The following is a 16,585-nucleotide window of genomic DNA, read 5'->3' as shown; positions in this document are numbered from 1 at the left end:
AGAATTAACTGTCTTTCCAACATCATAAACTCATCTAATCTGTCAAAATTGGGAGCTGAATCAAGGAGAATCTTGGTTCATTAGTGTTTTCCTATGTTTCGTTTTGTCTTGTCTGGAAGACCAGATTTATACTTTTGTGTAGCAGATTCCTAGTTAGTTTTGAACGAATGAAATATCATCAACTTTTTTTCTTTGAAATAAGCCTGCAAATTAACCAAGATGACAAAGGAAGTGCTCTGATCTTAATCAGTCGGCAACTATCTATTTCAATGAGATGATAAACAAAATCTGGGGCCAAGCATTTGGCAGAATTTCGTTAGTTCTAGACCTTGAGAAATAATTAAATCAAAGAGGAATCAAGCTTGGGGAATTTCAGTTGGTCTAATCCAATATGCCTAAAAGATTAGGTTGGGAAAACAATGTTTATACAATAACATTAGCCCAAAGTGTTAGAAGCTGTCTCTAGAAATTTGGAATATTAACTTGGTCCAATCTTTATACAATCTTTATTTTGGTTTATGCAGGCTAAAAAATCATTTTCTTTTGGTGGCTCTCCTGCCTAAAGCATGAAACATCTGCCGCCCCTCCAAAGTACTTCTGCTAATAATATAAAACCGTTTGATGTCACTTTATTAGCTACATATATTTATATGATAATGGATTTTAAAATCTTTGGAATATGATATAATCTGCTGTTAGTTTGGCACAATGTTTTTAAAATTACTTAAATTATTTAAAATTTTTTATATAAATTTATATTTTTTGTTACATTTAATTAAGTTTTTATATTTTTATTTTAAATCAAATAATTTTTTATGACTAACCATTGATTCAGTGTCATTAGCTATTTGATGCTAATGTGACACTAATATGAAAAGTGAAAATATTACATAACAATATCATTTTACCATGTCATCATTTAATTATGTCACATCAACACCATATGATAAAAAAATAACAAATAATATTTTAACTAACACTAATTAGTCAACCTTCAATCATAAAGATTTATTTGACCTAAAACAATAGTATATAGACTTAATTAAATGTAATAGAGAAATAAAAATTTATTTAAACTTTTTAAAATAATTTAAGATTTCTTTTATGTGTTATGTTTCTTATTGAGAAATTCATGAATAAGGCAATAGATTATTAGGCTCGTTCATATTAACATAAAGAAAAATTGATACGTACCTAATATATGTGACAAAATCATAAATTTATTAATAAAAAGACCTTTTTTTTGCCTCTTAATAAAATGAATTATAAAATATTTTGGGAATCATGATTATGAATAATATAATATTTTGGGAATCGTGATTATATTAGAATGAATTTATATGTACATTCAATCACAAAAATTTGACCGCCTTTTACATAAATTGATAGTCATATATATATATATATATAAATGAAAATTGTCCCTAAATAGGTGTGGTAATGATACCTGTCTAGGTATTATAGTAAATAATTTCGAGTTAGGACCTCTTATTGATGTCAATGTTGAATATGCCCTCGTCCGATATGTCATATTTTGCAATGATATATATAAGATTAAGCAATTTATCTATCCTGATTAAAAAAAAGAAAAGAATTTGCATTAATTTGTATTTGGGCTTTAAGTGTAAGCTTGGGATTTGTCTTGCTTCCTTTAATTGGGCTTTCGATTCTCAGCCTGAAGAACAAAAGTTGGAGTAATTGGGCCATTTCCTTCCATTGGGTCAGCTGTAAAAGAAGTTGGGGCAGGCCTTTCTAATTTAAATTTATTAATATCTATAAAACCCTAAAATCCTTTCACGAAAGTGTCTTTTTTTTTTTTTAAAAAAAGGGAATAACTAGCCCTGTTACTCAACTGAAACTCAACGCAGTCTCTTTATCGTCCTCGTTTCCACCCATTTGCTCTGGTAAAGCCGTCACTCAGCAAAGATTCTTCGATCTCGAGAGCCTGCCCGTAGGCTCAACGCCATCTTCCTCAGCAGACTCAGGCATTTTCCTTTGCAACGATTCCTTCCACAATTTGTTTTTCCTTTCTTTCTGTTTCATGCTTGAGAAATGGATTTTCATTCTTTTTTTTTTTTTTGTTTAAAACAGTTTCCATCAGTTTCACGAGATGGCGACAGAGGGAGGCAAGAGTTATGCAAGGAGAGACAAGCTATTGGAAATCGAGTCAAAGGTTAGAGTTTGGTGGGAAGAAAAAGATGTGTTTAAGGCAGAACCCGGTGAAAAACCACCTCAACCAGGTGAAAAATTCTTTGGGAACTTTCCTTTTCCGTATATGAATGGTTTTTTACATCTGGGTCATGCTTTTTCACTTTCGAAGCTAGAATTTGCTGCTGCTTACCATAGATTAAGAGGTGCAAATGTGTTATTACCTTTTGCTTTTCACTGTACTGGTATGCCAATCAAGGCTTCTGCTGATAAACTTGCTAGAGAAATCCAACAATTTGGTGATCCACCCATTTTTCCTCATGAGGTAGTAGAAGAGGAACCAAACCCCAAAGAAGAATTTGACGCAAATGAAGGTGCCAATGTAGCCCCCGATAAGTTTAAAGGGAAAAAGTCTAAGGTGGCATCTAAATCTAGCGGGCAGATGTTTCAGTGGGAAATTATGAGGAGTTTTGGACTTTCAGATAGTGAGATATCGAAGTTTCAGAACCCATATGAATGGTTGAAATTCTTTCCACCATTGGCTTTTCAAGATCTTAAGGCATTTGGATTAGGTTGTGATTGGAGAAGGTCGTTTGTGACTACGGATATGAATCCGTTTTTTGATTCTTTTGTTAAGTGGCAGATGAGGAAGTTGAGATCGATGGGTAAGATTGTTAAAGATGTAAGGTATACTATATATTCTCCCTTGGATGGTCAGCCATGTGCTGATCATGATAGGGCGAGTGGTGAAGGGGTTCAGCCTCAAGAGTATACTATTATTAAAATGGAAGTGGTGCCGCCATTTCCAGCAAAAATACGTGTCTTGGAAGGAAAAAAAGTGTTTTTGGCTGCTGCAACATTGAGACCTGAGACAATGTATGGGCAAACAAATTGTTGGGTATTGCCTGATGGGAAATATGGAGCCTTTGAAATCAATGATACTGAGGTATTTATTCTGACAGAGAGAGCAGCACTCAACCTTGCATATCAGAAGCTCTCTCGTGTCCCTGAGAAACCTACTTGCTTGGTTGAGCTGACTGGTTATGATCTGATTGGTCTTCCTGTAAAGTCTCCTCTCTCATTTAATGAGATCATATATGCTCTTCCAATGTTGACCATTCTAACAGACAAAGGTACTGGAATTGTGACCAGTGTTCCTAGTGATGCTCCTGATGATTATATGGCCTTACATGATTTGAAAGCAAAACCTGCTTTTCGGGCAAAGCTTGGTGTGAAGGATGAGTGGGTATTGCCATTTGAGATTGTACCCATCATTGACATTCCGGAATTTGGAGACAGAGCAGCTGAAAAAGTTTGTGTGGACCTGAAAATTAAAAGTCAGAATGAGAAAGACAAGCTTGCTGAGGCAAAGAGGTTGGTGTACTTGAGAGGGTTTACAGAGGGAACAATGATTGTTGGAGAATATGCAGGAACAAGAGTCCAGGAAGCTAAGCCACTGATAAGAACCAAACTGGTTGAAACAGGCCAGGCAATAATTTATAGTGAGCCTGAGAAGAAGGTCATGTCAAGGTCTGGTGATGAATGTGTTGTGGCTCTTACAGATCAATGGTACATCACATATGGCGAACCAGAATGGAAGAAATTGGCTGAGGAGTGCTTTTCCAACATGAATCTGTACTCTGATGAGACACGACATGGCTTTGAACATACTTTAGGTTGGCTTAATCAGTGGGCTTGCTCACGATCCTTTGGGCTTGGGACTCGCATTCCATGGGATGAGGAATTCCTTGTTGAGTCATTATCTGACTCAACCATTTACATGGCTTATTATACAGTCGCTCATCTTTTACAAAATGGGGACATGTACGGAAAAAGCTCTGATCTGGTTAAACCTGCCCAGATGACTGATGAGGTTTGGGAATTTCTCTTCTGTGGTGGTCCGTTTCCCAAATCTTCTGACATTCCATCCTCTATTCTTAATAAGATGAAGCAGGAGTTTGAGTACTGGTATCCATTTGATCTTAGAGTCTCTGGTAAAGACCTTATCCAGAATCATTTGACATTTTGCATCTACAACCACACCGCAATCATGTCCAAGGATCACTGGCCGCGTGGATTCAGGTGCAACGGACATATTATGCTCAATTCCGAGAAGATGTCCAAGTCTACTGGAAATTTCAGGACATTGCGCCAGGCAATTGAGGAATTCTCTGCTGATGCTACACGATTCTCTCTGGCTGATGCTGGGGATGGTGTAGATGATGCTAACTTTGTGTTTGAGACGGCCAATGCTGCAATCTTACGTCTCACAAAAGAGATCGCATGGATGGAAGAGATTCTGGCCGCAGAATCATCTTTGAGGACTGGTCCCCCATCTACCTATGCTGATCGAGTGTTTGAAAATGAGATAAACATTGCTGTCAAAATGACTGAGCAGAGTTATCGGGATTGCATGTTTCGGGAGGCTCTCAAAACTGGCTTTTATGATCTTCAGGCTGCCAGGGATGAGTATAGGTTCTCTTGTGGCAGTGGTGGCATGAACCGTGACCTTTTATGGCGCTTTATGGATGTGCAGACTAGGCTTATCACTCCAATCTGCCCTCACTATGCGGAGTTTATATGGAGAGAGCTTTTGAAAAAGGATGGTTTTGTGGTGAAAGCAGGCTGGCCCACAGCAGATTCTCCAGATCTAAAACTCAAGAGTGCCAATAAGTATTTGCAAGATTCCATTGTGTCGATGAGGAAGCTACTCCAGAAGCAGATTTCAGGCTCTAAGAACACTAAGAATAAGAAAGGGGCTCCAGTTTCATCACTAACTGAGGACAAGTTAAAAGGCCTAATCATTGTGAATGAGCAATTTGATGGATGGCAAGCAGAGTGCTTGCGGATCCTCCAAAGTAAGTTTGACAATAAGACCTGTACATTTTTTGCATCAGATGGGGAGATAATGAATGCATTGCGGCAGAGCACTGTTGGTCAGGCAGCAGACTTTAAACAGGTCCAGAATCGTTGTATGCCATTCGTGAGGTTCAAGAAGGCTGAGGCTATTAAAATTGGTGCCCAAGCTCTGGATTTGAAGCTGCCCTTTGGAGAGATTGAGGTCCTTAAGGAGAACTTAGACTTGATCAAGAGACAACTCGCTCTTGAAGAGGTAGAAGTATTGTCGGCCACTGACCCTGATGCTTATGTGCAAGCTGGTTCCTTTGCGTCCCTGCTAAAACAGAATCCTCCGTCCCCTGGAAATCCAACTGCCATCTTCATGTCAAGGTGAAGGAACTTTTTCATTTTAGCATGCTATGTTACATCTTGAGGAAATTTTCATTTGTTGGAGTATTTGGTGTTAGTTGTTCTAAATTTGTGTCTTGTAAACTTAGCTGTGTGTTTCTCTCCGTCCATGTGTCTAATTAGGTGTTGAACAGGGAATGCTCACTTTTACTGAAAATGAAAATGGACGTTATTGCTGTATGCAGGTAAACAAATATGTTCCAGAAATATTGCATCAAGATGCTGTTGTGAAAGGGGATTTTTGAGTCAGAATTTTGTCATTGAAGCAGAAACGTATTCCAGCTACCTGGATCAGATATTTTGAATTTGCCCTAGGTTGTAATTCCAGTTCTATATATCTGCTTTTACTGAACTATGTATTTTTCCTATTTTGTTTTGCTTTTAAAATTAAAGAATTTTGTGTTGTGTTTCCTTTTTTAGTTGTGATCTTGTTTCTTTCAGTTTTGTTTGTTCATTCTTTTTTTTTTTTTTTAATTCCAACATTATTAATCTGGTTGCTACTGTTGATCATTCCCATTTGTAAGAAAGGATAGTGTTAGTGTTTCAAAAGCAAGTAAAAGAACAGGTTAGCATTCAGTTTATTGAATGATGAGTGCGCTTCCTCTCCTCTGATTATTGTCCTTATCAAGTCTTAATATATATACTTTTTGTGGGTCATTCAACTTCCAAGAGGATCTCCACCCTCTCCAATTAATCATATTACTTGTAAATATAGTGAATAACCCAACATATAAATGATATAACCCATGCTCTACATTGGTGAAATGAAGGTCCAAAACTACTGTAGGGGTGCCTAACTTGTAGCTTTTCTTATTTTTGCCGAGTGTTAAGGTTGGGCATGGGGTACCCTACAACACCATTTACTGTGGAAAAGCTTTCAAGCAAAATTTCAGGAATTTACATGAGAATTAGAAATTACCGCGCTTGAAATGCAAAAAAATGGAAATTTCAAGTTTTCTTGGAATTCAAAAACCACCCAATGTTGAATTTACTTCTCAAGTGTATATGTATATTGCACTTTATATAGTTGTACTAAATAAAAGTTTTTTATGGAACAAGAAATAACCCTTTATGATTTCATATAACGTATGCTCTTGCTTTGCAATTGTTACGTATACTTTTTCTTGTAATTGCAAAAATATCCCTCAATAAAATGAAATTAGACATTAACCGCTCAAGGACGTGTTTGATATGTAATAAAGAAAACCAGCCAATTCCAAAAAAATCAACCGTTAAAACCTCCCGCTTTCTGTTTCAGGTCTGCCTCCCCTCCTTTTTGCCGTAACCATCGGATCCTTTCGTTTACCATTTTTCACTTCAAATATGTCGCCGTAGACAATTCCAATGCTCTACAATTTTCCTGGAACCCAATCAGCATTTTCTCATGCTTTTCCATTTTGTCTCACAGAAAAAATGCTCTGTTTTTCTTACCTTTTACCGAAAAGCAGAGACTTCTCTTTGATCACCCTGGTAAGTTTCAAGTTCAACTTTTTAATTTTTTTATTTATTGCTTTTAATATTGATTAATTTATCTGGGTTTTCTTTTAAAAAAATTTAAATGTTTATTGCAGTGACAATGGATAGGAGGCAGTTAATATTCGAGAGACAACAGAGCACGGAGGGCCCGGGGACGCCAGTGACGCCGGCATTGATGTCGCCGCTTCACCGCCACACGCAGTCAGGATCGGGCTACGGAAGCATGGGGAATGTGAGGAAAGCGCAAACGAAAGCGGCGGCGCAGAGGCTGGCGGCCGTTATGGCACACCGGCAAAACGATGAGGATGATGATGAAGAGGACCAGCTTGATTATAATAACATTAGTGGCACAGGAGGCATTGGACTCGTCGGTGGAAGAGCAATGCGTGCTCGCTCTCCTAGGATAGATGTACTAGTTCAACGAAAAATTGGACTTAAAAAAAAAAACTTTTTATGCCTTTTTTAGCTTTACCCCATTGTCTGTTTTGGCATAGATACCATTCTTTAATGGAAATTTTCAAAATTATTACTGCTATGCCAGAGCTTGAAATTGAAATTAGATATGTTCTAACCTGGGTTTAACTTGTAAAATCCAGAACAAAAACATGGCTCAAAGGCGAGTGCCACAGGTAAGGACACGACAACAACCAGCTGATGAGGACAAAGATGAAGATGATATTTTAGTGAGTGGCCCGGCAAGCATAGGGCTTGCCGGTGGAAGGGGAATGCAGTCACGCTCTCCTATGGTAATTTATCTAATTATCTCATATGAATCTGGTTTGGCTAGACCTATGTTTGTGAGAGTTCAATTAGGCAAGTCAAAGGACACTTTCTTTAAAAGATTTTGACAACTTTTTAACTCTATCATCATTGATCGTCATGTATTGTGAAAACTTTTATGCTGCTCTAAACTCTAAATTTTATTCATGGTTGCATATGCTAGAGTTTGACATTGCAAGTAAATATGTTCTTACCTGAACTTACATCGTAAAATCCAGCACAAAAACATGCCTCAAAGGCGAGCAATACCACCAGTAATGACACAGCAAGGAGCTGATGAGGACAATGATGAGGATGGCCTTTTAGTCAGTGGCACAGCAAGCATAGGTTTCGCTGGTGGAAGGGCATTGCCCTCACGCTCGCCTGCTGTAATTTTCCAATTATCTAATATGAATTTGGTTTTTAGCTAGACCTGCATGTGTTTGTCAAGTGAGATGCGCAGACTTATTGAAGAAGTAGTTCAACACAATTCCAATAGACAAGTCAAAAAACACTTTTTTCTTTTGACCACTATTGACACTATTATCATGCGCCATGATGTATGTCAAAAATTGTTACGCTGCTCTAAGTTTGTTCATGGTTGCTTGCTAGCCCGGTTTGATATTGCAAATAAATATTTTCTTACCTGGAATTATCTTGCAAAATCCAGAAGATAAACATAGCTCAAAGGCGAGCCCCACAGGTAATGATTCAACAACCAGCTGATGAGGACAATGAAGAGGATGACCTTTTAGTGAGTGGCACGGCAAGCATAGGGCTCGCTCGTGGAAGGGCAATGCAGTCACGCTCTCCTATGGTAATTATATGATTATCTAATATGATTTTGGTTTTAGGTAGATGTGTTTATGTCAAGTGAGCATTGAAGAAAGATAATGCGAGCAGACAAATTAAATTGTTAGTTTGAGCTACAGCACTTGTGATGGATTTTAAATTCTCTGGACACCCTATAGATCTTGCCTAAAGTTGCTTAAGTTGTTGTTAAGTTTCAAACTTAAGCTTTAAAGTTTTTCTTTATTCATTTTAGCTTTTGGAGCTATGAAAGGACTGTGTTTTTATAAGCTTGGCTAGAACTGTCTCTGTCAACAAGGTATAGAGTGGAATGTGAGACTGCATTGAAGCTCAGTCATGAGCTAATAATCTGAGTGACCTGTTTATGCGTGCTTAACCACTTGAAATTATTCTGGCTAAAAAAGAAAGCACTTGAAATCAGTAATTGACTGATTCAGTCTTTAATGACTCCACAGTTTTGCCTTCATGTGCTTGTTGAAAGGAGGTGTATTATTCAGTTGAGTAGTTAATTATTTGGTGAACATATGAGTCCTATGTGCAAAATTAGTGATCTGTATGGCTCTTATGTTAGTTGCTTCTCAGTACAAATTTGGTGATTGGTACATATAGTTGCTCATAATTTAGATTGCAGCTTAGCTTTTGAATACGATAATTCGTAGATGTCTGGTTCTACGTTTGTAACCTTGTCACTTACATATCACATGCAAAAGCTTGATGCTACCAGCAAATATGTCTCATTGCACTTACACTGCATAATACTGCAGACCAAAAGCATAGCTCACAAGCGTCTGCCACAAGTTACTACACTACAACCATCTGACGAGGACAATGATGAGGATGACCTATTAGTTAGTGGCAGAGCAAGTATAGGGCTTGCTCGTGGTAGGGCAATGCAGTCACGCCCTTCTATGGTAATTACCTGATTACCTATTAGTATGAAGTTGTTTTAGCTTATTTTTTGTTTGTCATGCTAATGTGGGAGAAGAAGCATGAGCTTGAGCAGACAAGTTATGATGTGAGTTTAAGGAAAAGATTTTACAGTTTCCAATATTGGAGCTTTATGGTACAGAGAAATTGCATTCTGATATGGACTTGCATTCTAAAACACAGGCCAAAACCATGGCTCAAAGGCCAGTGCAACATGTAGCACAACAACCAGGTGATGAAGACAATGATGAGGATGACCTGGCAAATAATAGTAGTTCAGTGAGTGGCACAGCAAGCATTGGGCTTGCTAGTGGAAGAGCAAGACTGCCATCTTCTCCCTTGGTAACTTGTCTGTTAATTGAGTATGATCAGTTGTCTAAATTTTTTGTTGTTTAATGCTTATATTATTAATGAATGTAATTCTTACTTGTAACTTCAACTTTTCTATTAGTCAGTTCACACCAATCAGGATCAACCACCGTCTACCCCTTCCACACCAGGCACTCAAACCTTTCTATCTGTCAACTCTACAGAGCAACCATCATCAGCCCATTTAATTGGCCAACCATCACACTCTATCAGCTCTGTTGAGCAATCCATGTCACCTTATTCCACTTCAGCTGGACGACCATCTCTGCAGAGTTCTATAGAGCAGCCTCTGTCCACACAAGCTTCAACTGCTGGCCGATCATCTCCATCAACCAGTTATATAGAACAACCTTTATCTGCTCGTTCCACAGCATCAGGTCGCCAACATTTAGGAGTCAAGACATTTTCTGTGGCACCTTCTACTGTGACTATGTCCCTGAAGCCAACCTCATCAGTTAGTACAACAGAGGCTTCAACTGATAGTCAGAGAGATAAAAGGTATTTTATAGCTCTCTAAGCTGGTGTAATTTCATTTTGAAGTTTGAAGAATGAAGTTTTATCTATATCATAATCCCCACCAACTTTTTTCTTCCCCCTTTTTTTTTGGAGAGAGAAGGGGGAAGGGGGGGGGGGGGGGGGGGGGGATAGAACTCAAGGTTTTCAACATTAGTATTTAATATTCTGTCATATTGTCTTAGTTTTAGGCATATTATGTGAAATTTCCTTTTTAACTTGGTCTTTGAAGTTTTATATATATTACAAAGAGAATGAAGTAATCAGCCATCACAGCAAATTCTCTGATTCACATGATGTCAATTTAGAAGTGGCTGAGTGTCAGAATTTTCAATAGCATGTTCTTACAGAACATACTTACAAGATGATTTTTGAGAAAAAAAAAGTTACAAGATGATATGTATGAGTAATTGAAGTCTTAATGTTTTATTGGCTTTATTCAAGAAGGCTTTGCTGCTGCTCTTCCAGTATTTGAGAATAATGCCTTTTCGTGGTAGTAATTAAGCCCATAGCATCATGTATGTTTCTTAATTAGTGTTAAGGTCTCATGATCCTGGGATCATTTAAAATGGTCATTGCACTGGTTTAGGTTCTTTCGTTTATCGAGAGTGCCCTGATTTTTGCATTTTAAGCAGATTGTTAGCAGATTTTGGGAATATGAGCAGCTTAAAAGAAAGGGGACGCCAGCAGTCTGCTTCTGCTCTACAAGATGAGGTACAATAACTTTTCAAGCTAAAAACGTGTTGCCTTCTAGTGTCCATTAATCACAGTATTTTTTTCCTTTAGGAATATTTGAAAGCCGGTGTATAATCATATCTTCTTTTCCAAATTCTATTCAATTTATTCGAGTCTGGACACTTCAAATTTCAGTATATGAGATCAAATAATTAGGGATATTGTCAGAATGGTAATCTTTTTATCTTCCAGTAATGTGGTGTGAATTTCATTGCAGCTTGATATTCTACAGGATGAAAATGAAAGTTTACTTGAAAAGGTGATTCCAGTAACTTTTTGTCTTCTTATCGTGTAACTTGTTTTATTGTTGAGTCAAATAAATTTTGATAATAAGTTTTATTTGAAAAATGTATAGTACTCATAAACATTAATTTGGCTCTCCATTATCTTCAAGCACTGAGTCAATATCCTAAAATCGCTGCAACAGTTATCTTCAAATGTTGACATAATCTAACTGATTACCGGCATTTGGATATTGCTATTGCAGCAGCATTTGCTCCCCAAAACTCTGATGTCATTAGGTTAGCCAAAAAAGCACTTTGGCCTGTGGAAAATGTTAATAATATTGTCATATGGTATTGTTTTTGGTGCTCCATCATGATATTTGCCTCCCCAGCTTCAACTTTCAGAGGAAAGGTGTGAGGAAGCAGAAGCAAGAGCTCGGCAGCTTGAGAAACAGGTGAACTTTTTACAGTTTAAAGACAAGTGATAGGTAAATGAACTTTACACAGCTCCAGCTAGCAAACATTTGTATATGTTTAATTGATTCATAACATGTTCTTGTTTAGATTGCTAATCTTGGAGAGGGTGTAACCCTAGAAGCACGTCTTTTAAGCAGGCAAGCTTCATGGCTTACATGTATATAATGTTATATTGTAATTTACTTTGTAATTTTCTTATGTGCCATCTATCTTCCTCTTCAGAAAGGAGGCAGCCCTGCAGGAACGGGAGGTTTGTACTTCTAAGTAGTGCCACTTCCTTAGCTCAAACTACTCTGCATGTGTCTATCAGTTTTATTGTGCACGGAGAATTACATAATACTAGATAACTATGAGCCTTAACTGACGTTACTCTGTCTTTAAGTATGTGTTTACTAAGTTTATATATGTTTTTTTCTGCATCTTTTTATGCATCTCTCTTTGTGAATAGGTACTTATTCCATGCCTAGAGAGGCTTATTAATATACACATCAAGCAGGCATGTGCATGACACTTTGAGCATAAATCTAAAAATGAGAATCTGATATGTAAAATGAAATACCATCTCTGTAGAGGCTAAGCACAGAAGTTGGTGTGTGCTTTAGATCTGTGGGAAGGGTTGCCAGAGGTCATGCTCAATTCAGCGAGGACTTGGCGGAGTGTGCTATAATAATTCGTAACACCTTTGATAGTTTCATTGGTTTTGTAGATCTAGCTAGTTAATCTTTATTACTTATAACTGATGTCTTTCTACAGAAGTCAATGTGCTAATGTAATTCTTTATTTTTACATGTTAGTCACGACATGGTTTATGAACTGCAGATGAGTAGCATGTGACATGGTCCTTCTTGCAGGCTGCTTTAAGAGTTGCAGCACAAACTCAGGGCGGTAAACCTGAAGAGATTGCTACTCTTTGGACAGAGGCTGAGGTATCTTGAAATTTTATCTTGTATGTTCTGGGTTTTCTTTGAATTTTTACCATTCTTAGAAGGGGAAAATGTCCTTGCTTAACCTAATTTCCTCTTCTTAAATTGTGAGTTAGACTGCCAGAGATGAAGCAATGTCTGCCTTGGAGAAGCTCCAGGAAGCGGAGTGTGAAATCAAATCTTTGCAAACAGTGACTCAAAGGATGACGCTAACCGAGGAAGAGATGGTTGGCTTCATTCTAATCTTGTAGACATCATTTTTTCATTTTACTCCTTTATGTCATAGTTACAAAATCTGCAGTTTTCATCTTAGGAAGAGGTTGTTTTAAAGAGGTGCTGGCTGGCTCGTTATTGGAGTTTATGTGTGCAACATGGTAAAGTGATGATCTTTTAGTACATGAAATTCCTGATTTTGTTGTTTTTGAGTTGACACTGCTGTATTAGATAAACAGCTGCTTATATAATTATCACCTTAAAACAGTGTTTCAATAAAATGGTCAAGTGATCCTGGGAGTAGCTAAAGTTGCAATTGCAGTCAGTTTCTTTAATGTGCAAATCCATAATTCTGCCTTGTACATTTTTCACAGAGCTGTATAAATTTCTCGAGGATATTGCCTTTTTGCAGGTATTCAGGCAGAGATAGCCGGGGCAAAACATGAATATTGGTCATCATTTGCCCCTCTTCCTCTTGAAATAGTATTAGCTGCTGGACAAAGAGCCAAGGAAGGGGACTTTTCATGTAAGATTTCATTTAAATGCATGCTGTACTTTATCGCCTGCCACAAATAATTAGTTCTGGCCTATGATAGGATCGGAAAATGAATATTTAATGATCTTTTCCATTCATTTATATTGTTCTTAGAGTCTCAGATTCAGTTTTTTACTCTCTCTCAATGGAGTGAAAATTAAAAGACTCAGTTTTGCTTTTTTTTTCTTATCTCCATACTGAACAGCCAACAATGATTTAGAAGAAAGAGAAAAGGTCCTGCAAGACTTTAGTGAACTATCTGGAGAGAGGAATGTTGAAAGCATGCTTTTAGTCGAGAAAGGTCTGAGGGAACTGGCTTTATTAAAGGTTTCTGTCATATCCTTGTGTTTGCAGTTGTGACTATCATCTTTCTTCTCACATATCATCATTACCAAAGAGTTATGATGCAATAGCACATGCTATCTTCCTTCTTATGGGCTTTCTTTTCTTTCCTACTTCCTTCAATGATAATAACACATGAAATGGTCATTTTGTTTGCATATTTAAAAAATATTTCCCCTGTATTTACTGGGTCTCTTTTATAATTTTTTTAATGAAGGTCGAGGATGCAGTTGCATTTGCAATGGCTCAACATCGACGCCAGAATTCACTTAAAACTGGTACTTTTGTTCTTTATTTTTGAACAACATGACATCTATTAATAATGGGAGAATCTACTTTTCTGTTGGCATGAAATAACAATTTCAGAAATTGACATTTCGTTGTTAATGCAAAGTTGTGCATAAATAGCATGCGTTATAATCCAGAACATATGCTTGACACTTTTTTCCCTTTTACTGTTATCATGGTTGCAGATGAGGTGAAACTACCAACTGAGGGTCAATTTGAGGCATTTGGTAAGTTAATGCAAATTTTAATAATTGTTGATGTAATCCTTTTTTTGTCTTAAACTCACTAGAGGTATTGCAACTTAAGTGAATGAAAGAGTTTGTTATGCATCTATTCTTGTATTTTATTTACTCCAATTGATGTTAATTGAGTTTTCAATGTAATAATTATTCCTAAACCAATTCCAAAAAACACTAAAATAAGCAAATTTACTTTCAGAATTGAGCCAAGAGGAGTCTGAAGATGTGCGTTTTAAGCAGGTATGATATTACCTTTATGGTAACTTCTTTTTACTACGAAGAAAAGTTATTAAGGGGTTAAGGCTCCAAGCTGACCTTTGTTTTCTCTTGACTCTTATTTGCTTCAAGGTCATCTTCATTGCAGCAATTTAAAAGTAATTAGTTGCAGCTAGTCTTCTCTCTAGGAGTATGGTCTTGGATAAAGGACTTAACACATTTGTGATTTAGGGAAGTAATAACATTGTAAGAAAACACTATCTTTTTTGTATTTAGAAAATGTAGAATAACTTTGTTGTTAATGAATCTTGTACATATGGTAAGATGAAGAATTAGAAGGCTGTAAAATTTCAATGGCTAGTAATGAGGACTTGAAATTCTACCAGTAGTCTGGTTGATTGAGATTTTTGTTTTAACTTGACTTTTGTATGTTAGACTACTAGTGAGAGAGCATTTGGCCATTGATTTATGCAATGAGAAGTTTGTTCTGCAACTGGCACTTCTTTTCTCATGTGCACTTTCAGGTTTGAGAAGGATTGGCATTGATAACAGATTGGGGAGTGTGAATCTCTTGCTCTCTATATGTTGAATTGTTTAAGTTTTCACTGTTAAGGGAAAGAAATGATGTCTTATTTAGATTGTATATATTTAGATACCTACATATAATGTTCTGAAGAGAGAAAACAAATCGAGTAGATTTTTAACTTGTAGGTAATTTATTAAGTGACAACTTTCATGAAATGATTGGTGTGGTGAAAACTAATTTGAATGTGATATTCTTTATGGCAAGCAGCAAGAATATCCATTGAACTATTTCTTATTGCTTATGCTTGTGCAGGCTTGGCTTACATATTTCTGGAGGAGGGCAATGAACCATGGAGTGGAACCTGACATTGCAGATGAACGTTTGCAGTTCTGGATCAACCACAGTTCACTTTCCTCCACTTCTCATGATGCAGTTGACGGTACTCATTCTAGCCCACCCCCCCCACTTCTTTTTCGGCACAAGTGTGAGATAGTGGACTATCATCTGACCTTAGATCCCCACCCCACCCCCCTGGAGGATCAGTTATCTTAGAGTCTCACCTCATCTAGTAAAGAATAAGTAGCAATTTACTTCTTCCGCTCGTTAACCAACTATAACCAGTTCAACTTAAATTATTTAATTTAGAGAAAGCTCTTGCTCCTTGCTGATGATATGTCACTACATCTTGCAAGCTGTTCGCATGAAAACTAGACAAAAAATATAAGAAATATACACCGTAATGGCTAACTTTAGATGAAATGCACTTGACAGTGGTTAATGATGCTTTACAAAGCTACATCAGACAGATTGATATCTACCACTTAAATGCTATAAACATTGACTCTCTAAACCATTTAAACTGTAGTAGGTATGGTAAAGTTTGAAGTTATCTCTGATAAAAATCTTCTGATTTCTTCCTCCTGTTTGCAGTTGAGCGTGGCCTCATGGAGCTGAGGAAGTTAGGCCTTGAGTCACAGTTGTGGAAAAAATCTCGAGAAGCGCTCGAGTTAGGCTCCACCACCAAGTTGCACATCGAGTCAGATTTCTGATGGATGGGAAGTTTCATAAATTGCTGGAATTACTTCTTCATTGTTCATTGTAGGGATCACATGGCAGATAAACCTTGCTTGGAGAGGCATTGTCTAGAGTAATATGTTGACTAAACATCATTGTTTAACTCACTGAAGCATTACTGCTGCTAAAATTTTGTAACATTTGCTCTGATCTCTTGCCTTCAAAAACCAAAATGTAAGACTCAAAAGAAGATTCTCTCTGTGGCTATAAATTTCATTGAGAGAAAATTACAATAATGTAGAAATCTGTGGCAGAAATGAAATGAATGGCTACCTCTCACCTAAAACAACATCAACTGAAGTAAGCCTTTAATTATGGGTAGTCATTAGATGTTAAGACATTTTTTTTTTTATTATTCTTCTTTTTCTTTTTCCTCCTTTTCATCTATGTAAATTGGATCATAACTGACTTTAAATATTAATGAAAATTGTATTTGTATAACCAATTCTAAAAATAATTTTGAAATAAAAAGGAAATCATTGGAATAAATTTTATTTATTTTTAAACAAAACCATTATTAAGATTTTTTTATTTTTTAAATTTTA

The 16,585-nt window shown here is 36.8% G+C and overlaps 2 protein-coding genes across 3 annotated transcripts; both read left to right on the top strand.

Annotated features, from left to right (window-relative positions):
- The first annotated feature begins 1,816 nt into the window (after positions 1-1,816).
- On the top strand, positions 1,817-6,009 carry LOC18599892 (ATP binding/leucine-tRNA ligases/aminoacyl-tRNA ligase). Of its 2 annotated transcripts, XM_007030075.3 has the most exons (3): positions 1,818-1,985; positions 2,092-5,376; positions 5,580-6,009. In XM_007030075.3, exons 2-3 carry the CDS (start codon positions 2,111-2,113, stop codon positions 5,581-5,583), a joined length of 3,270 nt encoding a protein of 1,089 aa, XP_007030137.3. In that variant the 5' UTR covers positions 1,818-1,985; positions 2,092-2,110; the 3' UTR covers positions 5,584-6,009. The 2 variants fall into 2 exon arrangements, with proteins under 2 accessions (XP_088662620.1, XP_007030137.3); XM_088806494.1 differs by lacking the exon at positions 5,580-6,009 and having other exon boundaries at positions 1,817-1,985; positions 2,092-5,381.
- Positions 6,010-6,680: 671 nt separating this feature from the next.
- Positions 6,681-16,380, top strand: LOC18599891 (fas-binding factor-like protein). The gene is made up of 23 exons (XM_018120485.2): positions 6,681-6,864; positions 6,966-7,279; positions 7,467-7,616; positions 7,869-8,018; positions 8,300-8,446; positions 9,204-9,350; positions 9,550-9,708; positions 9,818-10,233; positions 10,884-10,962; positions 11,201-11,242; positions 11,600-11,662; positions 11,772-11,821; positions 11,907-11,934; positions 12,536-12,610; positions 12,724-12,834; positions 12,921-12,981; positions 13,233-13,346; positions 13,561-13,682; positions 13,915-13,975; positions 14,171-14,212; positions 14,424-14,464; positions 15,279-15,405; positions 15,897-16,380. Exons 2-23 carry the CDS (start codon positions 6,971-6,973, stop codon positions 16,013-16,015), a joined length of 2,613 nt encoding a protein of 870 aa, XP_017975974.2. The 5' UTR covers positions 6,681-6,864; positions 6,966-6,970; the 3' UTR covers positions 16,016-16,380.
- The last annotated feature ends 205 nt before the right edge of the window (positions 16,381-16,585 follow it).

Source organism: Theobroma cacao, chromosome 5 (genome assembly GCF_053813885.1).
Source record: "Theobroma cacao isolate CCN51 chromosome 5, ASM5381388v1, whole genome shotgun sequence".
Lineage (NCBI taxonomy): Eukaryota > Viridiplantae > Streptophyta > Magnoliopsida > Malvales > Malvaceae > Theobroma > Theobroma cacao.
Note: the sequence above shows the minus strand (reverse complement) of the source record. Positions and strands in the feature narration are given on the sequence as shown.

Coding starts and splice junctions, on each gene's coding strand:
- LOC18599892 (XM_007030075.3), top strand. CDS start 2,111: ATGGCGACAGAGGGAGGCAAGAGTTATGCAAGGAGAGACAAGCTATTG.
- LOC18599891 (XM_018120485.2), top strand. CDS start 6,971: ATGGATAGGAGGCAGTTAATATTCGAGAGACAACAGAGCACGGAGGGC. Junction 11,663..11,771: donor CTCGGCAGCTTGAGAAACAG/GTGAACTTTTTA, acceptor GTTCTTGTTTAG/ATTGCTAATCTTGGAGAGGG. Junction 12,611..12,723: donor CTCTTTGGACAGAGGCTGAG/GTATCTTGAAAT, acceptor ATTGTGAGTTAG/ACTGCCAGAGATGAAGCAAT.